The sequence below is a fragment of the Glycine soja genome, chromosome 2 (assembly GCF_004193775.1).
Source record: "Glycine soja cultivar W05 chromosome 2, ASM419377v2, whole genome shotgun sequence".
NCBI lineage: Eukaryota > Viridiplantae > Streptophyta > Magnoliopsida > Fabales > Fabaceae > Glycine > Glycine soja.
Genome location: NC_041003.1, coordinates 46840529 through 46866116, shown reverse-complemented (window position 1 = coordinate 46866116; position 25588 = coordinate 46840529). Strand labels below are relative to the sequence as shown.

General features: G+C 32.1%; 6 protein-coding genes across 7 annotated transcripts; 3 read left to right on the top strand and 3 right to left on the bottom strand.

Moving 5' to 3' along the window:
• Positions 1-620: 620 nt before the first annotated feature.
• LOC114399504 (protein EARLY RESPONSIVE TO DEHYDRATION 15-like) lies at positions 621-1447 on the top strand. Its single transcript, XM_028361704.1, has 2 exons — positions 621-893; positions 982-1447. The coding sequence occupies exons 1-2, from the start codon at positions 686-688 to the stop codon at positions 1149-1151; spliced, it is 378 nt and encodes a 125-aa protein (XP_028217505.1). The 5' UTR covers positions 621-685; the 3' UTR covers positions 1152-1447.
• A 1611-nt stretch (positions 1448-3058) lies between these two features.
• LOC114376878 (protein SODIUM POTASSIUM ROOT DEFECTIVE 2-like) lies at positions 3059-3714 on the bottom strand (the record flags this gene model as incomplete). The annotated part of the gene is made up of 3 exons (XM_028335192.1): positions 3059-3342; positions 3442-3517; positions 3610-3714. Coding segments are annotated over 3 exons (327 nt in total), but the record flags the coding sequence as incomplete, so codon positions are not given.
• A 3142-nt stretch (positions 3715-6856) lies between these two features.
• Positions 6857-9568, top strand: LOC114399497 (staphylococcal-like nuclease CAN2). Its single transcript, XM_028361694.1, has 9 exons — positions 6857-7131; positions 7379-7434; positions 7778-7892; positions 8009-8119; positions 8267-8454; positions 8535-8591; positions 8673-8832; positions 8929-8997; positions 9074-9568. Exons 1-9 carry the CDS (start codon positions 6979-6981, stop codon positions 9170-9172), a joined length of 1008 nt encoding a protein of 335 aa, XP_028217495.1. The 5' UTR covers positions 6857-6978; the 3' UTR covers positions 9173-9568.
• A 1240-nt stretch (positions 9569-10808) lies between these two features.
• On the bottom strand, positions 10809-13723 carry LOC114399481. Of its 2 annotated transcripts, none has more exons than XM_028361687.1 (2): positions 13431-13723; positions 10809-13101 (listed from the first exon to the last, which is right to left on the bottom strand). In XM_028361687.1, the coding sequence occupies exon 2, from the start codon at positions 13080-13082 to the stop codon at positions 11406-11408; it is 1677 nt and encodes a 558-aa protein (XP_028217488.1). In that variant the 5' UTR covers positions 13083-13101; positions 13431-13723; the 3' UTR covers positions 10809-11405. The 2 variants fall into 2 exon arrangements, with proteins under 2 accessions (XP_028217488.1, XP_028217482.1); XM_028361681.1 differs by having other exon boundaries at positions 10809-13122; positions 13431-13721.
• A 3726-nt stretch (positions 13724-17449) lies between these two features.
• Positions 17450-19937, bottom strand: LOC114372002 (alpha-soluble NSF attachment protein 2-like). The gene is made up of 9 exons (XM_028329368.1): positions 19709-19937; positions 19588-19637; positions 19407-19479; positions 19140-19219; positions 18832-18983; positions 18219-18378; positions 18086-18133; positions 17854-17934; positions 17450-17680 (listed from the first exon to the last, which is right to left on the bottom strand). The coding sequence occupies exons 1-9, from the start codon at positions 19851-19853 to the stop codon at positions 17600-17602; spliced, it is 870 nt and encodes a 289-aa protein (XP_028185169.1). The 5' UTR covers positions 19854-19937; the 3' UTR covers positions 17450-17599.
• A 2080-nt stretch (positions 19938-22017) lies between these two features.
• Positions 22018-25578, top strand: LOC114399463 (amino acid transporter AVT6C-like). The gene is made up of 5 exons (XM_028361665.1): positions 22018-22425; positions 22934-23086; positions 23219-23419; positions 24510-24981; positions 25087-25578. Exons 1-5 carry the CDS (start codon positions 22050-22052, stop codon positions 25208-25210), a joined length of 1326 nt encoding a protein of 441 aa, XP_028217466.1. The 5' UTR covers positions 22018-22049; the 3' UTR covers positions 25211-25578.
• The last annotated feature ends 10 nt before the right edge of the window (positions 25579-25588 follow it).

The following is a 25588-nucleotide window of genomic DNA, read 5'->3' as shown; positions in this document are numbered from 1 at the left end:
TGGAATTTGGAAGATTGCCTTTTGTTTGGTATAAGCTAAATGAGTATATTTAAAAAGAATATTGTTATTTTTTTTAAATATCATTGTTTCAAATGTTATTTTTAAATAAATTTTAAAACACGATTATTAATAATTTTTTTATAAAATTATTTTAAATAGCATGACACTGTTTATTATGGAAATACAAACACAACAAATAAAATATAACCATTTTTTTTATGAATTTAATTATCCCCCGCCCCAATTTTTTAAAAACTTTTTTACAACTTCTACCAAACACATAACGTTCAAAAATCAATACACCTAAAATAATTAAGAAATCAGTATTGTAACTAAAAATTAACTATATAGTTATTTAAAAAGCATGAATAAATAAAGTATAATGAATTAATCTAGGTGTGACCGAGCAGGAGACAGAAAATGATGGAATTGTGGTCAAGTCTAGCCTTCTAGGCTCCATACCCATAAGCGGAATCTGAAAAAACCGTGGCTGGCTGATCCAGAAAAAACCGTGTCCTCAGTTATCTATCTATCTATACCACACGCATGTCACGTGTGCAATGTAATAGCACCGACCCAACCCAACCCAAGTCTATGTCCTTCCTTATAAATACTCACCCACCCACTAGGTAGTGGATAAGCACAAACCTTATTCAACACTCATATCCTTATCCTGTTTCTTTCAATGGAAGTCATTTCTGCTTCTAGCTTGAATCCCAACGCTCCGATGTTCGTGCCACTCGCCTATCGGACGGTGGAGGATTTCTCCGACCAGTGGTGGGACCTCGTTCACTCCTCCCCCTGGTTCCGCGACTACTGGCTCCGCGAGTGCTTCCAAGATCCCCAGTTCCAAAACGACGACGCTTTCGACTTCGACTTTGACCTAGATCTCCGTAACTCACTTACTTAACTTCTCTCCATTTACTACTTTATGTCTTCTTTTTTTTGTTTAATTAATTTATTTTATTTGGATGGATGCAGAAGATGAAGATGAAAGGGAACGAAAGGAAGGGAAGGAGGTGGTGTCGTTGGGGCTGCTGAAATGGCGAAGCTGTGGAGGAGGATGGGCCCAGGCGCCGAGGTATGTGGAAAAGGCCCCCAAGTTTGTGAAGCCCAAGGTGAGCCCACGGGCTATTCACCAGCCCAGGTAGACGCAAGCCGGCCCATTCCCCACCAGCTATAGCTGTGTACATAAGCGCAAATGACTTCAGAGCTTTCTTTCTTTACATTTTCCAGATTTTAATTTTCGTGTTGACTTGTTGCTCTGATATTTTCCATAAAGATAAAGTCAGTTTCTTTGTTAATGATAATTGCTTGGCTTGTGTCCGTGTTACAGATCTTAATATCTGCTGTAATTTCAGAATTTTATGTTTACGAGTTTGGCTAAGAGATAACAAAATTGTGTATGGCTTGTGGGCGTGGCAAATCAATTCGATTATTTTCAAAAGGCTTCAATTTTATTTTCTTGATTGGGATGAGTCTATGCCGTGGGTTAAAAACAGACCAAAAGGATCGTATAAATGAGTTGGGCTACAGATCTTTTTTACATTTCTCATGATATTTTTCTCTACGTCTTAAGAAAACACAATGATAAAATGATTTTTTTTAATAATTAATTTTAATTTATGATATAATCTTAATTTCTTCTCCTAATTTATGATTGTCGCCGAAAAGTTTATATACAAAGAAGCAATGGAACTACTAGTAGTATGACTTTAATTTATATAATATCTTCATAGGATTATTATTTTTCTGTCTTTTTTGTTACAGTAATGGTTTTATCTTATTTTATTTCTATTGCATAACATTTTTATAGAAAAAATTCTACTAGATACTTTTTCCATCGTTTTCAATGCGTAATATATTAGAGACCAAAACAAAATGCCAATTGTGTTGACAAGTAATTGTACCTAAAGGAGGCAAATGAGACACCACGAATTCTTTCCCATAGGTGGCCTAAGTCCAGAAGACAAAAATATCAAAAACATCAAACACAATTACACAATCCTATAAGATCATGTTACTAGTCAATTGGCGCAAAAGTTTACTTGACGAAAGTCAGATCGAAACTAATATTTTACTAGTTCTTATTTATACAGCTGTGCTTGGAATCTGCTACAGCTCAGTCAAACGTAGATTTTTTCGCTTTTCTAATGTGCAAACTGAGAAGGAGGAGTGGTGAATCATTAACCCTTGACAGTGAAACCTTCTTCAAGTTATAACATCTTATGCTTACATCAAACACTTGTGTTATTTTCTTTTCTTTTTCTTTTTTCTCCAAAAAGAAATATGACAATTTGTTTCGTTCCTCTTCAAAATAAGCTCTGTTTTTCAATTGCCATGCCACCAAACTGACGTTTGACTAGAAGTAGTAATTTCTTACTTCTCATCGAACTACACTTTGAAACGTGGGATTCTCCAGCTGAACAATACACTAAATATGCACTACGAACGAACACCTTCCGTAGAGCTTATTATTTTCTTGACCATCAAAATGTTAAATTAATTTTCAAATAACCCTCCCAATTTTGTATTAGATATATGTTATTTCATAAAATAGATTAATGTTTAAAAGTGGAATTGTTATTACATCTCATCAAAATGTACAGTTAAACTTCTCAGTGCAATCTAGTGTATGCTTTAATACACTGCAGATTTTCGTCTATACTCCTCCATTTCTTGGTTTTCACTCTAGTAATACTAGAACATCATTATTATATTTGATAGAAATGTGATGTATATCATGTGAGACAAATACAACAACAACAATCACTGCTACTCTTACAATTGATTGTTAATTGTTATTATTAGGTATAAAACATAATTTTGGATGTGAACGTATGCTTCTATATATTCAGCTGTATTTAAGATCAGTATTACACTACTATGACAAATCACAAATATCCAATTTATGTTGTTCCGTTTGTCACGGTAAAACAGTGTTAAACAAATAGATTGTATACAAATAAATAGAATCATTATTTTTATTGATCTCTTATTTCATTTCATGCCTCACTATCAGATGCTTTATTTGGAGATAAAGGTATTGGAATAGATATATAATATAAACCTCTACATAGATTATAAGATTTTACTTCGTGCGTAATACGATATAACTCCTTTGATTTATATGTTTCTTGAGGAAAAAAAAAACTTTAAGGCTACGTTTTAAGTGTTAACTGGAATTGTAAATTATTCAGCAATTGGGTTGGGGTTTAGGATTTTCCCATGGGGTAGCATTCTTGCCAATCTTTTGAAGAACTCTAATCACTTCTTCCGTTGTGACATTCCCTGTAACGATGACCTTGTTCAACTGTTTGTCCACGTTATACTTCTCAATATCTGCAAAGCAACGGGCAAAAAATTACGTTATAGCAAAGAGATCATCATAATATATATATCTAGTTTTATCATTGTGAACTTGGGAAATGAATTTGTCACCTTCAATCTTCTTGATGGCCTTGAGAATTTTCTTGATACACTCATCACAGTGAAAACCAACCTTCACTTCCACTACCTGATGACACACAACAAGAAACTTTGATTAGTTTTCTTTCCCATATATAGCTGAAAACAAAAGGATAAAATAATAGCTAGTAAGTTTCTTACATTCGCGATTCTAATTGTCTCTGAGTGGAAAATTGATGCAAAGTTAACGTCTCTGATGTTAGAAGCCTCGAGCAAGTGGAAGAAAGAAAAAGGGTAGGGTGATTTTTAATGTTTTAGGCACAGTGTGACATACAGCCATATTTATATGAAATAGCAATTAGTGAAGACGGAATCAAATTCTGTACTTAAAAGATGGAATCCTTCACTTTCTGTCAACAAAAGGCGCATGAAACTTTCTTAACTGTTGATTTGGGAGTAACTGGCCTCCACTCATCGGTAAGGTTGGCAACCACAATGTCTCTGTTGAGTTTGGCTCAAAAACAAGTGAACAAAGATGAAGAGGAAGGAAACAAGCAACTAATATAAATGCTAAATATATAGATTCACCATTGTTGGAGGGTTCCATACCATATCCCTATTGAGGTGCAACTTATTTATATATTTGTTCAACAATTTTCCTTAGAGTGTGTTTAGATGGAGAAATTTAAAATTCTGAAAAATTTTGAATTTTAAGAATTTCAAATACTTCAATTGAAATTCTTTTATTTTCAAAATTTTGTGTTTGGATAAAAAAAATTAAAATTATAAGGATGAAAAAAATGAATGAAAAAAAAGAGAAGATATGATTGGTGTGCTAGTTATAAGTGTTCTTCCTCTATGCTCACACCCGATCGATATTTTAGAAGCTCAGACAGTATTTCTTGAAGAAAACTGTAAGAAGAGAATTTCAATTTCTCACCTCTTAGAAGGAGATTGAAATTCCAGATTTTTAGTTGTTTAAAATTCTGTTTTAAAATTCTAAAATTTTAAATTCTTTATAAAAAGTATCCAAACAATAAATTCTAAATTACAGAAATTCAAATTCTCTGATAAATTACTTTCCTCGGTTAAAATTTTCTATCCAAACGTACTCTAAGGTTAATCAGTTTTAAGATAGAATTTCAACAGTGAAATAAACTTGATTAACAACTTAACCTTTTGTTGATCATTTTTTTTTTCTGAATCAAGATATCTCTTAATTGAAAGTCAAAGATTAATCTTTTGAGATACCGAGATTTATTTAAGAGATTAACATCTTTCAAACATATGTATGTTTTTTCATATGTGCAGGCCAAAAATCAAACTTATGACCACATATTTTTGTTGAACATATTGGGTTTACTTGGCTAGGATGGCGTGAGACTGAGTTTATGACAATATTGTTAGAACCTTAACTTGTGCAATACATTTGACAAGTATCATACTGCTGTTTTTCTTATTTATTTCTTGAAAGTTCTGAATTGAATTTTTAAGAGTGGGTGTGGTTTAGTTTCACTTCTATAATCATCAAACATGTATATATGGACAAAGGTGAGTTTACTGTTATGTTTGGGAAAAAGTGTTTAATAATAGTGATATACTCGCGTGTAAATGAAGTTGAATATGAAATTATGAATGTGAATAGCAACAGCAAATAGGCCTATGTAAAACAGTTTTTGGTGGTATCATCAAAGACTATCAGTATATTCTTGCTGTACCTCCCAAGTTGATTCCTGCACATTCTTTATGACTTCCGAATGTAAATTACATTCTAGAATGCATTCTTGTTTGGGCTTCCAGAATGACCAATCCAAAAGATAAAAAAAAAATATTCTAAAAAGAGTGTAGGAAGTAACTTGGAGGTGCAGAAAGTAACAACTAGAGGATCAAAGTTCCTAGGTCTATGGTATTCTTGGATTCTTTGTGAGATTGACTCCCTATAAACTAACCATTAGGTGAGTACAATCAAGTGGATGCTCCTTTTCATGAATTTTCGGTTAGACTGATTGATGTTCATGCCTTGCATAGACATTTCTCATAAATTAATCATACAATTGAAGCTCTTGATTACAGTCCATTTGTATTAAGGGAGGATTCAATTCATTAGATTTCTTTTATGTTACTTTTTTTGCAACTTGCCTTACCTTAACCTAAAGTGGGCACCAGGAAAAGTTAGGCACCAAATAAAGTTCACCAATAATCTATTTTATAATGTATGGTTTGTACTATTTGTAAAAGAATTTCTTTATTACATTCATCATTTTATCGCACTTTTTTCTTTCTTTCATCGTCTTCTCTATCCTTTAATATAAAATATTATAAAAAAATAATGCACAGCTAAATTTCTCATAAATTAAAGTGAAGCTCTTAGCTAGGCATTTGAAATGATCCTGCACTGCATTGTCTTTTTCCCTCCCTATCTTTCTATTGCTGACGCAGGGCCAACCTTGGCAACTATATAGTTAGTAGTAAAATAAAATGGCTAGTTGGCTACCTCACTATATAGTATGAACAATTATTATTTTGAACGAGACAATCTTCTGAAACTTTTCCTTACCAATTATCTCCATTTTTGTGAAATAGAATATCTCAAAAGATTATAATTTGTACCTGCCAAGTGCGAACAAAACAAAACTATTTATAAACTAACAAAGTGGACGGATGAAGGAATAGATTGTCTTTAGCTAGAATATTTTCCCTAACAAAAATTAACAAACTAACTATTAGTATTTCTCAGTAAAAAAAATTACATTCCATTGCCTAATACTCCAACCAAGTGGTCACATATTCTTAGTTTTTATTATACTACCTAATAGAATCCAAAAGTAATCATTTAAGGAAATTGTGATAATTTAAAAAAAATATTAATTTAATTTCTTTTGCTGTGCAAAAAATATTAAGTTAAGTAAATACATAAAATTAAAATTCTACATATTAACAATTCAAAAAATATCTTTTAAAAGAATAAAAAGAAACATTTAATATCTCGTTACATTAATTAAGATCCATTACACATTGTATTTGTATTCATACTTAAATTTTAATAAATAATATATAATAGTATAAATGATATTTATAGAATCATTTAATAATAAATTATCATTTATAGTAATAACAATCACAAAATTCTGATTAATTTTACGTGTATATAAATTAAACTCTTAAAAACTTTGCACATGCCTAGATACATGCTGGAATTTTTAAAGATAGCATCACATTAGTTTTAACCACCCCATCAATGGCCCCTAAACCAAGCCAGAATTTCTTTTTTATACTCAAAAAGCGTTTCCGACATTTCACGTTAAACCGTTGACGAAGACCTGCCAGCCACAGTTTGTCTCCAACAGCGTCGCAAAAAATAAGAATTCAACACAACAGCCAATCACAATTCGCCACCTGTTCTATTCTGTTTCTAAAATTTTCTTTTTCTTTTTGCACATTTCCATTTGTAAGTGTTACCCGATCCCAATAATAAAAATACCAGATTCGTTGCCACACCCCTAGGTTTTCTCCCTCTTCATCTCTCCCAATTTCTCTCATCAAAGTTTCAACCTTTGATAAGATTGAATCATGGGGAACGCCCTGAGATTCCTCTACAGCCATTGCTGCAAGCCCACAGCAGCTGGTGATTCTGAATCACTTGGACCACACGGTGTTTCCTCTGCCACCGTTGGTGTTTCAACACTTGCCCATGATCTCTTTCACTTTGACATCACCTCCCAGGTACATATACATGTTGCTCCCTTTAGCCCTACAATTTGGAACTTAGTTCCATGGTTTTAAATAGCGTTTGACTCACCGCAACTCAACTGCGACCGCAATTTAAAAGCATGACAACTTACTCTTGGTGTAATTCTGTTTTTTTCTGCTAATTTGGCATGTTCATTTTGTGATGTCTTTATGCTTTTCGGCTAATTTGGTATATTGGTTTTGTGAGGTCTTTATGTTTTCCCTTTTAAAATGTTTTTAGGTCCCGGAAGGACTCAGCAAGCATGTTGTGTCTTCTAAGAAGGCTCAGGCTAATTGGTATACTCACCAACCCCGTTCTTCTTACTAAGGCTTTCATTGAATAAACTTCTTAATAAACACTTAGGAGAAGAAAATATGAAGGTAAAATGAATTAAACTTTTATAAATTAAAATTAGCTTATGTATAAGGTGATTATACAAGTTCTCTCATTTAACTTCTCCCCAAGCTGATTTAACTTTCTAGAGAAATTTAATTCATTTGATTTTCTTATTTTCTTCTCCTGAGAATACTTATTGAAAAGATTATCCAAACGGGACTTAAATTGAATACTGTAAAACGTTCACAAGTCTTTACCTTTGAACTATGTGTGCACTCTTTGTTCCTTACAATGTTTTTGAAGGTATAGAAAGTTAGTAGATGCTTGGAAAGAGGCAAAACCTCCTCCTAAGACACCTGAAGAAGCAGCTAGACTTGTCATTCAGACCTTGAGAAGACATCAAAAAGCAGATGTTGAGGTTTGCATGCTCTTCCAAACTTTGAATTTAAGTATGACTGTACTAGTATGTTACCTAAGTCATCTAAAAAAAACAAAGCTCATTGTGGATGAAAGTTATGCTGCTTAATTTAATAGGGATTGTTGGCTTTCTATGGTCTTCCTCTACCACACACACTGGTTCAAGGAACTACCCAACCCCTTTCATCCTTGCCTGATGGAGTTCAATTTGAAATGCACACCTTGCCGGTAAGAATTTAACATTTCCATTCAATCCATAATATAAAGTCATAAGTATACCTGGATTGGAAATGTGTAAAGTCATAAGTATACCTGAGTTGAAAATGTGGTAGTTGACAACATGACATGAATCATCATTATTCTCAATGGGACTAGGTTGATGCAAAGGCAGTAGCAGATGGAGACACTATAACTGTGTATGTTAGCACAACAGACCCCAGGGAATCAGCATTTGTCCCTGGAAATGTGCATGCAGCAGCCGTGCGAAGATCAGAAGCGCGTGCACGAAGGAACTTTACAGAAGCGGATGCATTGCACAAACAGATCATTGATTCAGGATATCGGTTCGTTTGTAGTTTTCCAATTCCTTATATCTATGATTCCAATGCTCCAAATTTTTTTTTCTAATTGTTTGCTTACTTAGGGTGATTCCGGTTCAAAACGAGGAAATTCTAGCCAAGAAGTATAGGATTCGGTTAAGGTAATGACTCTACAAGCACTAGTGTTAGAGTGTTTAAGTTGTTGTTGTGGGAGACACTAATGAACCCTGGAAACAAAATAGGGGAATTGATGCACCAGAAAGTGCAATGCCATATGGAAAGGAAGCTAAAACTGAACTGACCAAGATTGTTCAAGGCAAGCCTTTGAGGATCCTTGTTTATGAGGAAGATCGTTATGGTCGTTCTGTAGGTGATATCTATTGTAATGGCATTTTTGTACAGGTATTCATTTTATGTGTACATGTTGTCATCTTGCTCTTAATCTATAAATGTTTCTACTTTCTAAGTTTCTCATCTTGCTTTTCTGTTGTGACAAAGGAAATGATGTTAAAGAAAGGTTTAGCATGGCACTACGTAGCATATGACAAACGACCGGAACTGGAAACAGTAAGTACTAACCCATGTTGTTCTGGTTCTTTCATCATAGTTCAAAGCTAACTTTCGTAAGTTCTTATGGTGTTAGTGGGAAAAACAAGCCAGAGCAAAGCGTGTTGGATTATGGGCTTCAAAAAATCCTGAGAAGCCATGGGAATGGAGAAAGGACAGACGAGAGGCTGCATGACAACACCTAAAATCAGACTAGCAGCATTATTGCCAAAAGAAATTGAGTCTAGGGCAAAACAAAAGCCCTTCATTCAATATTAGTGTATCATTGTTGTAACAAATTGCATGTATATAAAACAACTGTCAACCAACTAGATCTATTTGTCAATGGAATGCTTGGATTATTAAAAAGTCTGATATTAGACCTCCCAAACAAGTTTTTATCAATAGGCTTGAATACCTGAGATAAGGAGAGAATGAAAATTAAGGACATTACATATATTCAATATATGTTCAATTCATTGCAATGGCTTAATTACTCAGTCTCAACCAATAAAGGTTGGTAAAGTTTGATTCTGTTGTCGATGTGAAAACCTTGTGTTATGGGTAATATGTAAGTATTTATTTAAGTATTCTTTTTAAGTCTTGTGGTCTGTCCTAATTTTAGTGAATTCCTGCATCCTAACTTACTTAAACTTTTTCATATTAAAACAAAAATTACCTAGTCTTTATCTTTGATCTCACCTTAAAACGATCATTCATGAATCAAAGTGGATCTGTTTTTTTTTATAAAAAAATATTTAGTTACAATGGATTTGTGAATATCATTTATGTGTGCATGACATCTAAAATAACAAAAAAATTGAAAAAAAAATTCAATACCAAAAAATATATCTTATTTAATTTGATGCCTCTCTATCAGAAGCTTTTATTCGGAGAAAAAGGTGAAGAATAAAATTGAAAGAGATATACTTATACCTCTACAAACTCGACATAGATAATAGAATTTAACTTAATGTTGATACCATAAATCCTTAATTTGTATGTTTCTTGGGGCAAAGAAAATATGAATGCTTTGTGCTAACTGGAATTGTGAATTTAGCAATTGGGTTGGGGTAGAGCTGAGCATTTTCTCAAGGGGGGTGCATTCTTATTAATCTTCTGAAATTCAAATAACTCTAATAACTTCTTCCATTGTGTCATTGCCTGTAACGATGACCTTGTTCAACTATTTGTCCATCCTATAAAGTCTAACAAAAAACTGTATATTTACAAAAATATTTACTATGAATTTTAGTTATAATGTATTAGTAATTTATAAACCAACACCACACCCTTGTGTGTGTTCACCATCTTTAAGGAACATTAGTCAATGTCTTAAATAATAAATATTTTGTATTAATATCATGATAAAAAAACATATTTATTATGAATTATATTTAAAATCACAATTATATAAAAACAAATCTTTATTAGGTGTTATACATGAGCTAAATTTAATTGTAACATTTGATTCCCAAATTTTATAAATAGGTAATTTTGATCCTCCTAATAGACTATTAACAAATAATTTCAATTAATTGAGTTATTAAATTAATTAAAACCATTAATTATTAAAAAAATTAATAAAAAACTATTAATAATCTTAATTTTTGACAACAATATGCAACAACACTACATTAAGATTAATAGCATTAAATTTTTTTAATGATTAGTAATTTTTATTTAATTTATAATTAATTTAATATTTTTAATAATCACAATTATTAGTTAATAATCTACAAGGGGACAAAAATCGTGATGTAAAATTAGGGAAACCAAATATTACAATTAAAAATCAAAGGGACCAAAATTGTGAATTTGAAAAACTAGGGAGACAAAATAACAATTTAACCTTTATTTTTTTTAATCTATAACAAAATGAGAACACAACAGCAACACACCAATACAAACGTGCGCCTTGTATCTTGGATTGAACAAGGAAAGCTGTATAAGCATTTCATCAATGCCTTGAGATCAGCAGGGAAACAGCTGTGAATAAGTCGTTTTCCAAAATACAAGTTGGAAAACAAACCTGGTTGTGTGTACACAATCATTTATTTTACTCTCACAAGAAGGAACACACGTTAAGATTTAAGAATGTACAATGCTCTCTACAACCATGCCCTCTGTCATTTAAATCAATTCACATTGGAGGAAAATTGTAAAGAAAACCACAAAAAAGAAAGAAAGGACTTTGGCTTCACACAGACATCTACCCAATCAAGTACACAAATGTGGCTCAATCGACATCTAAAATGTACTTCCTAAGATAAAATTCAAGGTTGACATACATTATTAAAAGAGAGCTGAGAGAACAGAACCATGGCTTAGGATACACTGAGCACAAAATTTGATGGACCATCATCCCATACAATGCCATGTTTATTAGGGAGCAGAAGACATCCCTGTCTTTTTTTTACCTTTATGGACTAAGGAGATTCTCTTTGTATTGATGGAGGAGTTGGTGGGTTCATTGTTCCATCTTTACTTCTTTCAGGAACCTCTTCTTTTACAGTAGATAGTGACCTCTCTGGACTATAATACCCCTTAACAAAACCGCTTGAATTTAGAGGACTAGATGGCTTGATCATAGAAGGGGAAGAGTTGTTACCCAAAGGAGAACTTGTGCCAGATTTGCTTGATGCCACATCTTCACGAGGCAAAGGTGACATTAGCTGTTGGTCACTAGAATAAACTTCTTTCCTGCATAATTTATCTTCTATAATATCATAGCTATTCCCCGTTCGCACTTCTTGAGCAAGAGAGCACCAGCAACAGCATAGCCAAAGTGTGCAATCAGAAGCTGAAGGCTTGCCAAAACAGAAGTTATAAGTAGGCAAATTGAACCTTTTTCTCATTTGGATCCTCCAAAAACCACCATACAGTAAACCAAAAAGACACAGAATGATCCCGGTTGCTACTAGAGCCTGCCTAACAGTTTCATCCTCAATATTCACAGCAGCCAAGATAAAAATCCAAAAGGGAGCCATACAAAATAGCATAAAAGTAGCAATGTGAACATACATGTTTCCAAAGCCAAGTCTCTCCATGTTCCAACCAAACACACAAAAAGTACAGAAAAGTGATAGGTATGCTTGAGAAATATCATTCCATATGTCAAGTATTCCTCCACTCCACTGTGGTCTAGTTTCGATAACCCTTCGCTGCTGTTTGGAGGCAAATGAATATTTCTTCTGAAATGATTTCACTCTCAGTGGCTCTTGCTTCTGAGCAACAGATTCTTGAATCTGTGCTTCTTCATCCATCTCAGAATGATAATCTTTACCTAGAGGGCTAAGAATGGAATACAGACCAGCAACTGCAGGCGCACCAATAGCAAAAGATATGCATATTCCAACTCCAATGGCCGGACGGTCAGATCTTTTATACCCCAAGTTTAGACCACAAAGTGCATATTGAGCAAAACAGTTCACATTAAGGAGAATGACCATTACCATCATGTGTGCCCACTCATGGGGCTTATAAGTCCCATTCTTGCAATACACCTTTCTAAGCCTTGAGATATCTTGTGGACTCCACCTGCACAGAAGGACAAGGTGGTAGATCCTCTTTGGATGCTGGTACAAACACATGAGGGTAAACAGTGCATTGAGTATTTGATTGTTCACTTCAAACCACGCGTTTCTCTGTGACTTCCTTGGCAGCACAGCATTCAACATACCAGTCATGACAAGGAACAGAATTGCACCTGAAATAGCAACACACAAGATCCACACAAAAAGGGCTATGTTCATTGGGTCCCTAAACCATTCTAAACACATCTTCTTGAGTGAAACCCAGTCAAGTTTCTTAGCAAACATGCCACTGAAGCGCTCTCTTAACCCAATAGAACCCGGGGAAGGCACGCCTTGCGAAATCTGGTCCTTCTCAGTAGCAAGCCTCCTGAATTTGGCAGATGCAGAACCAAATTTGAAGAAGTTGATCCTATTGGGAATAGAACTCAAGGTGCCCTGGAACTTTCTTTGAGGATTTTCATTGCCCACCATTGTTCTTCGAGAAGTTGAAATATCTATGGAAGCAAACTCATTTACTTTACTTCCATTAGATTCTTCAATTTCATCTTTACCATTATCAACGGAAACCATTCTGATATGAAGCCTGAGCCTTCTCAATCAAAATCAGAACCTTATAGTCAATGATAAAAACAAAATCAGCGAGGATAAGAACAGAACAATTGTGCTAGATTCTCAAATCCACACCAAATTTCATGTGAATCCATAAGAACAAAGAAAAAAAAGTCAGATTTATATATGCGATGATGACCCAGTAAAGAGATCATTATACACTTTAATTAATTAAAATTCACAAACTAGAAAAAAAAATATAGTTCTGATAATACCAACTAATTCATCTCAAGGAAAAGAGTAAAAAAAAAAAGAACAAAAACATGAAACTTTGAAGGTGCGAGGAGTTAAGTTCATGTAGAAAGGTACCTGTAAGGTGACAAAAGAGGAAGAAAGCGTTGAATCGAAGGAAGAGTTATATTCTCTGCAAAACTCACAAAACAACTAACGAATCTAAACTCTGGAAAGTTCAATCTGTACAACGTGAAACAAAGTAGAACAGTTAGATGTGGCAATGAAGGAACGGTTCCTCAGAACATGGTCAAACAAATTGCTTAATGCGACTTCCTAGAAAAGTAAAAGGGAAGGACAAGTTGAAAAATTCATTTGAGGGGTGGAAATTGGAAAATATATATTTTTCTTCTTCCGACAACCATGACAACAGTTATACTGTGTGGTTGTGTCAAAAAGAGGATAATAAATAAGGATATAGTATTTTGGTTTTTATTAATTATTATTTAGATGAGTGAATATACAGAGGAAAATAAATTTTGGTGCTAGGACGCAGAGTTTAAATAAAACAAAATCACCCAACATGCGTGAAATGAGAGGGGAGGTGGCTGAATTATTCTTAAGCGTTTAAAAATTAAATGATTTTCTTTTCATTTTTTTATGAACAATAATTTTCTATTCGTTTACACAGTAATTTTTATTTTATTTTTATCTATATTATTCCTATTATATCTTTCTCTGTTAATTTAGTCCTTGTTTCAAAGTTCAAACACAGCTTGAAGAAAACAAAATTAAAATAAAGTTATCTAGAAAGTTGTCATTGTAGAAGGGAGAGACGGGTCCCACTGGCCACTAACATGCAAATATGCAATATCCTCTTCATTTCTCCTTCGTTTTGCCTCACTCGTTTTTTTTTTTTCAATCTTTCTTTATAAGGATAAAATTTAGATAATTTGTAATTTTCTATAAATGTTATAAGTGTTGGAATTCATTAATATCAACCAAGCGATGAGATTGGAATAAATATACCAGAATGTATAAGAAAAATGTTGAGTGTGGTTTTCAAATAATTATTAGAGTTTTTTTAATAATTTATATTATTTTTAATAAAATATTTATTACCCAAGTTATTGAAGTGAAATTTTAATTTAATTAAAGAACAGTCTCTATAAAATTGCATTTAAGTTTTGTTTTGTTTATAATTCATTATATATATATGTCTAAAGTATAAATTTTGTTGTTTTCTTTACAGGGTCAATATCTTCTTTTATGTCGGCTGAGCTGATTCCATGAGGTGCATATTACATAACAGACCTTGCATGATGCAACGACTCACCGGTTCTATATAGCTGGCCTATTAAAAATTAAAAATCAAATAAATATTGATTAAGATGACATCACTTTGAAGAGCTATGCGATCTTGTTTATTTTGGTGTCTTTATCTGATTACCTGCTTCATAATATCATTGTTAAATAAATAACTATTATTATAAAATATCTAGCTATAGTTTAAGTATGACTGTTATTTCAATTCGGAGGAGATTGATAAGAGAAGCAACTTGATGTGCCAAGCAACCATATAGAATGCCATTGGTATTTGTTGGATGATATATTAAATGCATATGACGCACAATTATATTTGTGAAGTAGAATTAAGTGTGTTTAATTTAATTGATCATTGAGCAAATTATTATATGAGTTAATTAGTGTTAACTTTTTAATACTGTACGTTTTCAATTCCTAGGGTAAAAAATAATATTTGTAAAGGAGAGATGAGCACATAAGAGCTAAGTAACACATAACAAATGCCAGATTAATAACAACTAAGCTGCAGCTAACATGTTGAAAATCACACAAACACCATTTGTTAACCATTGCACGAATGGATGTAGGTTGTATACTTGTATTGCAATCTCTATTCTCTACTACAGCTGTTTGTTGGCTGTCTATTATACTGTATTTTATTTTTCATTCAAATAAGGTGAATTAGCTCATGAATCCACTTGACATCTGTTCAAGAAAATAAAAATGGTTTTTGTCCAATTCTTTTTGAACAAATTCTTTTCTTTTTTATTTTTGTCCATCTTGGTAAGCGAATTCGAACTAAGATTTATGCTCAGTTGGACCTAAAATATGTAGATGTCATCCATGATTAAGTAAACATTATTAACAAAAAGACTTCTGTTTGCTTCATTTTGCGTTGAGCTTTAGGTTGGCCTAATATTCTCCTCCCTAGTCAAACCACTAATAAAAATGACACTCAAGGTGTTTCCGTTTCAATGAGTGAATTAATTAGAAGTAGGAAATTTTAGAATTACTTGAATTACAAAATGTGGAATGAAACCCCCACTAAATTTGTTCCTTCACACGGTATGGAAGGCATAGCCGAAGAATCGTTCCTCTCCTAGTAGTTGAGCGAAAGATAAACCAAAACCAAACTGAATAACGTGGTCGCAAGCCCAATGAGCTGTCCCAATGATTAAGGATAATTTTTAGGCATGATTTTTAAGTATTATTTTACAATTAAATTTGGAACTTTATATTAGTAATTAGTATCAATTATTAATTTTAATCTTCATTACATAAAAGTATGTATGATTCTGTACATAAATTTTCCTATTGATTAATTCTTAAAAATGATATCCAAGTAATGATGTTAGACTTAATCTCCTAAAGTTAGGTCTCATACTTGAATCTTACAGAAGAAAAAAATATGATTAAAAAAAAAATCTCAATAAAACTGATTAGGCTCCTCGATAAAAATAAATCATCAATAAATTTGATAGATATTTTATATCAATAACATGATAATCACAAAAAAAAAAATACAAATTTTCTATTGCTTTACAATTCTGTTAATCCTGTTTTTTTTAATCAATAAATGTTAGTTATTAATTATTATTATTTTTACTAACAGAAAGAATCAGGATCTATTTCTTTTTTTTTTCTTTTTACCACCAAGTCAACTTTTGTTTGTAAGGGAGTTCTAAGGTTGACTCCTTTGTTCTTGATATGCTTGGAACCGGAACCGGGGGACTCTTATACATGGCAATCTATCATGATCTGAAATCCGGATTGAAATTAGGCTGTGCAGATCAGCTAGCTAAATTAGGCTCGTCTGATCTTGTTAAGTTAAATATCATGGAGCAGTGCCCTCTTTCTCTTAATCTGTAACACTCTCCATGTTAGGCCTTAGTTCCGTCTGTTGTTTTAGTTTTTCTGCATGATCAAAAAAAACTCCACGACTAACCCTTGTATTATGCTTGAATCCAACATTTTACAGTTCCTCGTTCATGCGACTTCAACCTTTTCCTAGAAAGCACCAACCTTTTCCTCACTTCTCTGTATCACACCTTTCTTGCATTCTGCGTCTTTATATACCCCACGCATTGATATAAAAAAACTATGGTGCATATACAACCAATACATTCATTTTCCCATAAAAAAAAAACCAATACACTCATTTCATTCCACTACATTCCTTGCACCCCATGTATCATCATATCTACGACTTGTCTCCCATACCCACTCACCCATTTGTATCTACCTCGAAAACCCCTTTATTTTTCCAGCACACCCTTATTAACTTGCGTTGTGTCTCCTAGAAGGCTAAATGAATTATAAACCAAGAGCCACTGAATAACCAAACTCCCTCTAAGTCAACTCCAAGATATCTTAAGAAAAGAGAACATAAACCGCATTGATTATCTTAAGAAAACCAGTAGATCTAAACTCATAAAATATCACTCATTTCCCATGAAAGTAGATGATGCATTTAATGAGTTACTAAGAATACTAATTTATTCTAGTTCCTTGAAAAATATTTCTTAAATGATGAATAGTGTCATTATATCTAATCACCAACCAATTAATCTCAAGAACATTTGTGGAATAAAATTTGAATTTATGTTAGTAATAATTAAAAATAACTAATTTAACCATGTTCCTTGGTTTTGATGAGGTAGTATTATCCAACAGCTATTTCACTTGTCATGATTCAGAAAGTATCTAAATAAAATGACCAAAACAGTACTGTGAGACATTCTATAATCAATCAATACTAGAGAGTTTTAAACTTCCAAATAAGTTGATTAAAAAAATCTCTTTATGACAACTCATGGAGATATGCAAATCCAATAAAAGTGTGGATCCGATCATACTCTAACTACCTCAACATTCATTTCAAGAATTTATGTCAATCACTTCAGTTATATTAGCAGTAAGATGAACAATTGGATAAACAAGTATAATACAAGAAGACAAATCATCAAACATGAAATCCAACCGAAAGAAGACCATGGTGCAATTCAAGTAAGATCATCCTCCTCGATTTCTTTGGCTTTCAGTTTATCTTTCACCCTCAAAAGAAGTGTTGTCTTCCAAGAATCCTACACAACATTCATACAAACATGAAATGTTGATTAATTACCGCGACCAAAGCTATTTATGGTATGCAAAAAAATAAAATTGAAAAAAGTCTTGTTATATATCAAGAACAATAAAGTCTTACTCCATTGCGTCAACTAAAAACTGTTTCATTTTACAACAATTTGAAGCTTACCAAAGGAGTCAAACTATCAAATTCCTTGATAACTTCAGTAAACTTTCCAACATCTTCCTCATCAATTGCAGCAGCAATATCCTGCCCATTTTTTTAAAATCATCAGTACTTCAGAAATAAATGAGCAATGAATCAGTACATGCAAGAATAAAATTTATCATAAAACCAAACATTAATAAGAACATTATAACAGAGGAGACAGTTATTGAAATGTCCAAAACTAGAAACATACTGCCAGAAGTCTATATTCACGTGTTCCAGAAAATGTTGGATCCAAGTCCTGCATAAACAAATACATATCCAAAGAATTTAGTAACTAGTGATTTTACCGGTCTCAAGATGTAAATTCTTGAAAAATATTGGACCTGATATCGCTCCAATGCATTGGTAATAGCAATAACATCCCCTTTACAAAGTTCGCAAATGCCAGCATTAAGAAGATGCCCTTTAACTCCATACTTCAGCAAAGTATTGCTGAGAGACTGGCGAGCAATATCTTCATAAATCTCAATTGATCTCTGATATCTGGAGAATTATAAAAAAAATTGAAACAGTTAATTTTCAATTTAACATATAGAGAAGGCTATTATAAAGTTTCTTTCATAAAAAAATGTTTTCTTTACATTATTCTAGAGTTTCTGCTCAAATTGAAACCACCGTACACATCAATATATGAATAAGATTAAATGCAGCAATGAATGGACTAATATTTGTTAAAACCATGCATACACATCAATAGCAAATTCTTAAACTTGCGCAGATGTTAGGGGGGAGAAAAGATACCAAACCATAATAGTGGGTGACACAGGAAGGTCAGCGTACTAAACCAAAAAAAACGTTTTGATAAACAAAAAAGGTAGTAACAAGATCAAAACAATAGAAGAAAACTTGAGCAGATGTTCATGCATTATTATCAAGGCCTTCACAGTTCACATCAAGAAACAAGATCAAAACAAGCAGAAAAATAGAGAGTCTTACTGTTCAAGCTGGGCAGAGAATTGAGCAACTTTTTGCTTGCACTGGTTTGCTGAAGTGTTCACTTCTTCATTTTCAAAAAAATCCGCTGATTTTTCATAGTAAGCAACGGCCTGCGAGATATTCTGTTCAGACTCGTACAACTCAGCAATTTCCTGTGCATACAAAAGAAAAATTCAATCCAATCATGATACATTCACGAGAATTCCAGCAAGAATGCCTCAAAAAGTATAGCCAAGAGGAAAAAGGACACCATTTATAACCAAATATACATTAGCCACACTAAAATAAAGAAATTATAAGCTATATACCTTCAAATATCTAGCAGCCATAGAGAGTCTTCCAATCTCACAGAAAATATTTACAGCATTGTCTAAGCAAGATACAGACTCTGCATTGAAAAGAGAGAGAAAAAGAACCTTAACATCGAACTTCGATTAAGTGATGGCATGCATTATACAATTTGATCACGTGCAAAGGCATATATGATTTTGACAACAAGCATATACACACAGAAAAATATGTTCAATTGTTCAAAAATCCTAATCCTAATGTATGTAAAATAACCACACACATACCATTTATATTAGTTTTTTTATAGCAACGCGCAGCGTCAACATAAGCTTGTGCAGCTTCATGCTTGCTTTCCAACTACAACAAAACGATTCATCACAGCGCGTAGAGATAATCAAATGAAAGAACGCAAAATGAACAAATAAAATAAAAATCCAGAAGTTTGATGGTTAGTTAGTTAGTTACCTTCAAATGACAACTCGCTAATTTGATGTAGGTGGATCCTGCTTTGTCCCCTAAAATGTGAACAAATTTGTGTGACAACCTTAACCAACGATTAAATAAAAGACGTAAAACTTAAGGTTACATGATTTAGCGAGCTTATAGGAATTGGCGGATTTGTCGAAGAGATCAGCAGCGTCCTCGAATTTGGAGCCAAACAAGCCCCAACTGCTGAGTTTCTTCTCAGCCTTGTTCTCAAAATCCTCGGCCCTCGCCAAATGATCGCCCATATTGGAATGAATGAAATAATCGATCAATTCAATTTAATGCTCTCTCTTTCATGCAATCTATCTATGTTAATTGTTCTTTTATACTTGAGACACAGATAGAAACTATTAATCACCAAATTGGAACGAAAATGAAAATCTATGTGCACAACCAAAAGGCTCTAAAAAAATGCATTGTGCTAAATTAAATTATCAATAAAATTAATTACATTAAATTGTCTTTGTAATTATAATATTTACTGATGAATTCATTCAAACATTGAAATTATTTTTTTATTACTATATTATATGTACTAACTATGAAGTATTTTTAATTTTCATGAATTTAATTAACCATCTTTAGTTGAGATTTTTTTACAATTAATTTTTTTTTCGCTCACAATACTCATATTTGATATCTTAAGAAATTCGAATCCTGAAATTAAGGTCATGTTAACAATTGAATAAAATATTTTTCGAAGAGAATAATTGAATAAAATATTCTCATAGTAAAATAATTCTGTTTTATCGTTATTAATAGTAACTTATCATTTATGATTATATTTTTAACTTTTATATTAATTATTATATTGAAAACCATATTTAAATCATTTTTTAATTGATTGAAAATATTAAAAAATTACATTAATAATAATAATTAATTATATAAAAAATAAACTCTTATAATTAACTATTGTTAATAATTTAAAATTGTGTCAAATATAGAAAACTTATCCACCTCATCCCACCAAATTGGTAGCAAGCTAGTAGGCTGGTCCAGTCCCTTTTTCCGTCCCGGTGTATTAGCATGTAAATCATTAATTATATTAGTAAAATATTATTACAATTTAGCCTCTTTTAAATGGATTTAATTATTATATACTTACTAAGCTTTAAGAAAAAAAATTACTATTCTTAAAAATTTTAATTTTTATAAAATAAAAAATATTTTTAAATATTTACAAACGATTAATCCACCTCGACTTCAATTATTTATGATCAAATTGGATTGAATTGAATATGGAAAAAAATTACATATACCCAACCCACTTAACTTATAAAATTTTGATTAAACTGAATAATAAATTGACTCAAATCTACCGGTAAACACCTTAACTAGCCTACCTCCTTACGGTTCATAACCATTATCCATTGCATTCATTACAAACGTATTCTCATTAATTTTAATTTTTGAAGGGCATATGTGAGAAATTTGAATTGAGTGAGTGGATTAAGATTATGAATCAGCAAGTCAATCCAATTCCCAGGATACAGACAAGGCATTCTCAAAGGCTCCAGATGGGGAAGATGACAATTACACCTCATAGACGATTTCAAATTGCAATGTTTTCCTTGAGACACAGAGAATTATACATGGACATTTGGCGAGTATAAAATTCCAAATAATTTTAGGGAAAAAAGTGTTTGTGCTTCCTAGTAGAAAAAATAAGGCTAAACGAAATTATTAACTACTTCAAATTATTTATTTGATTTTATAAGAATTCCTGAATAAAGAAAAAGATATTTTTCCGTGCAGATCAGAAGGGGGTTTATCCGTAAGAGTTAAATAATAAATACAATATTAATTGAGGTTTATAAGTTACAACAATAACATTTTATTTAACCAAATAAATTAGAACTTCTAAATTCTTATATTATCATGTAATTATAGCCCGTCTTATACACACCGAGTGAACACTCCAGTCACAAGTAAAAAAAAAAGTTTATAAAAAGACTTTTTATAATTTAGTTTATACATAAATTAATTTTAATTTTCAGATAAACTTATTTTATTTTCTTACAAATATTTATGAAAACCGTGGAGAAATATTTATGGAAAAATCATTTTAATAAATCTTAAATCTTAACTAATTTCATCTTATTTAAGTAGTCATTTTAAATTACCTTTTTATTTATTTTCAATATTTGATCATTCTTGAGGTAATTAATAACTAAATAATTTTCAAAATAGAAAAAAATATTCTTACAACATTAAACTTTCCATTAATCAACATAAAAGATAATCTAAAAAATAAAATTCACTTAAAAAATATAAATGAAATTAACCCATATTCTTACTCTTATATTTTAAAAAAGAATTAGTTATTTTCAGAAGAAATGGTTGATAAAAAAACAAAAAACCAAAAAACAAGTACTGGTACTAGCAGTTGAGAAAGGATAAAAAACCACGTGGGTGGTGTATATGTGTCTCCATCCAAAATGAAGCTTGAAGAATCTGTGTCCAGCTCCAACATCATTGCCCGGCTGCTTCCACCGGAAGATCCGAATCCGCAAAATGGATCAATCTCCGGAGCGGTGTTCAACATAACAACCACCATGATCGGTGCCGGAATCATGTCCATTCCGGCGACCATGAAGGTTTTAGGCATAGTTCCGGGGTTGGTGGTGATCGTGTTGGTGGCACTGATAACAGATGTGACTGTGGAGTTTATGCTAAGGTACACAAGTTCCGGTAAATCCTCTACTTACGCTGGCATGATGGCAGAGTCCTTTGCCTCCATAGGATCCCTCGCCGTTAAGATTTGCGTCATCATATCCAATTTGGGGGTCCTCATCATCTATTTCATTATCCTTGGTACCTTCAATTCCTTCTTTCTACTGTTTTATCTCATGTTCATCAGGAGTAAGAAGCTAAGTTAAGTTTACTTGCAACAACTCAATTTTTTACTTATTTGGTAGGATTCATTTTTGGACTTTCAAAAAGTGAAATGATATTATAGGATGAGAAATAAAAAAATGTTAATCACACTTTTTTACTAGGATTAATAAACATTTAATTTTTTTAGTAATGTTGGAGAAAAAAATATAAGAAATATTAATCACACTTTTTTTTATTTATTTTGGTAATCACACACTTTCTATATGATCAACTTTTAAATATATTCTCATTTTTTTTGGGAAAATGTATTTGCATTTATCAACTAAATTGATTAGAAGTAACAATTAATATGTGTAAGTCTCATTTTTGTGCATGATAACAACGATGAGGACCGAATCTAAGTCCTGTATCTACATAGTTTCTAACTATTCCTTGTCTATGATATATATAAAATTGAGTGGGCTCATTGGCTTTGTTTTGGAAGGAGACGTGCTCTCTGGAAACGAGTCGAACGGAATCACACACTTGGGTATTCTACAAGAATGGTTTGGCATCAACTGGTGGACCTCTCGTGCTTTTGCTCTTCTTATTGTTGCACTCTTCATAATGCTTCCACTTGTTATGTTACGACGTGTTGGTCAGTATTACTACTATACCCAAATGCGCAAGCAATTTTTCTTGGCAAATTAAAATTAACCCTTCATCTTAATTAAGAACAATTGGCTAATTAAGTACAGTTTATATTGTTTTCAATGTTTTATATGTACAGATTCACTGAAGTATAGTTCTGCTATAGCAATCCTACTAGCATTTGTGTTTGTTGTAATATGTTCATCAATGGCGGTTAGTGCATTGTTGTCTGGAAAAACTCAAACACTAAGAATAGTGCCTGATTTCTCTCAAGCCACCGTCCTTGACCTTTTCACCACTATCCCAGTGTTTGTCACGGGTTTCGGATTCCATGTCAATGGTTAGTTTTAACATTTTAGAACTTCTTGCTTTATTATAAAGTTTTAAGAGCATGATTTTTTAGTTGAGTTTTTAAGCTCATTGTGTCAAGAGTTTTTCATATTAGAGGCTAAATTTTAGGGGAAAAACTTTTAAGAATTTATTTTTTTCAAAAATTGTTTTTTAATGTCTTTCTTTCTATTTTTTTTTAGTGCAAGTAAAATTTAAGAACTCAACTTGGGTTTTACACTAAACCAAAAAAAAGATAAAAATTCTTTCATCTTATTTCACATCATGAAATCCACAAAAAAAATTGAAGAATCCAAAATGATTTTTTTCATTAAAAATACTCAAAGATAACATTAATTAATTATTTTTTTGTTAATTATACTCTTATAAAAAAAATAATGGTGTATAAAGTGTTAAAGTAATAAATGGAAAAAATAATGAACGTATGAGGAAATTATAAATAAATTTTAATATAAATGAAGAGATTAATTATTTTTCTTTTATCTATATGTACTATAATCTTCAAGGACTAATAAAAAACAAAGAAACGATTATTTAACATATTTTAATTAACTTATTAATCCCAATATATAATTATCATTTTACCCAATTAAAAATGATGGATAAATTATATTTTATTCAATTTTTTTTATTAATTCTCAACTTCTCTCTCTTTCTCTATAAGTTTTTAATAACTAAATTACTTGAAGTTTGGGTTAAAGTTAAAAATGCTAAATTTTGTTAACTTAATTTAGTTATAGATTTAGTATTATTTACAATTTTAATTGTGATTATATATTTTTCACTTTAACCCAAATTTTAGTGGAATTTAGTGACAAAAAAAGTTTATAAAGATAAGCTAAGAGAATGTGAAATTACAAGAGTATCAAGAATAATTATCCAATAATTTATAATAAAAAATGTTAACACTCATCTTTTTAATACTTTTTATTGTTCAGCAAAATATTTAGTAATCTTATTAAATCATTCAACCCTCTCTTTATTAATGGTTCAAGATGAGATTTTAGCAAATGAAAGTGTTTTTTTACTGCCAAAGATTCTATTTTACTATGACTAACTTAATTACAAATGATTTGGTGCAGTTCATCCAATTAGAGCAGAGCTAGGAAAAGTTGCACACATGGGTTTGGCTGCACGGATTTCGTTGATAATCTGCGTGGCTATTTACTTTGCTATTGGTTTCTTTGGGTACCTTTTATTTGGGGACTCCATCATGCCCGATGTGTTGGTAAACTTTGACCAAAACTCCCATACAAGTGCTGGTCGATTACTCAATACCATTGTTCGGTTAAGTTATGCACTCCATCTTGCACTTGTGTTCCCAATCATGAACTATTCCTTGAGGGCCAACATAGATGAACTAATTTTCTCAAACAAAAATAAGCCTCCCCTTGCATCAGATACCCCAAGATTTGTGTCACTCACTTTGACTTTGCTAGCCCTCACATACTTTGTGGCTGTGGCCATCCCAAATATATGGTTTTTTTTTCAGTTCTTGGGATCCACAACCATTGTTTGCACCTCATTCATCTTCCCTGCCGCAATTGTTCTAAGGTATACTACTACCAATTTCCCTGCTTTTTATAATATACAATTATGCTTAATTTATATAAATTAATAATTCATATATACCACAATCCCCTTCTCTTTTGAGCACAGGGACATGCATGGCATATCAAAGACAAAAGATCAAGTGATGGCAATAGTGGTGATTGTTTTGGCTGTAGGAACAAGCGGAATTGCTATATGGACCAACTTGAATGGTTCAGGGGCTGCTCAATGATTAACCATGATGCTATATAACACCCAGTCTTTTCAAGTTTTAGGGAAGCCTAGTGAACAGCTGCATCAATTTGGTCCTTAATTTGATTAATTTATCTTATAGAAATTAATTTAATAACATTTAAAGGTGAGATTGAGAATTGCACATCTTGTATTTTGAAACTATAGACGATCCTACTTTGATTCAAACACGAGTCTGCCTTGTTAGCTTTTATTGGAGTTAGTACATCAGGTTTAGGCAGGGTTTCAATTTTATCTATTCAAATATTCAGCCATGTGCCTCGTCGTAGCCACCATTGAATATCATCCTGTCTTGAGCTTCCTTTGATGTAGTTGAGCTCCATTAAAGAATGACCTTTGTTATCTCAAGTGGTGGATA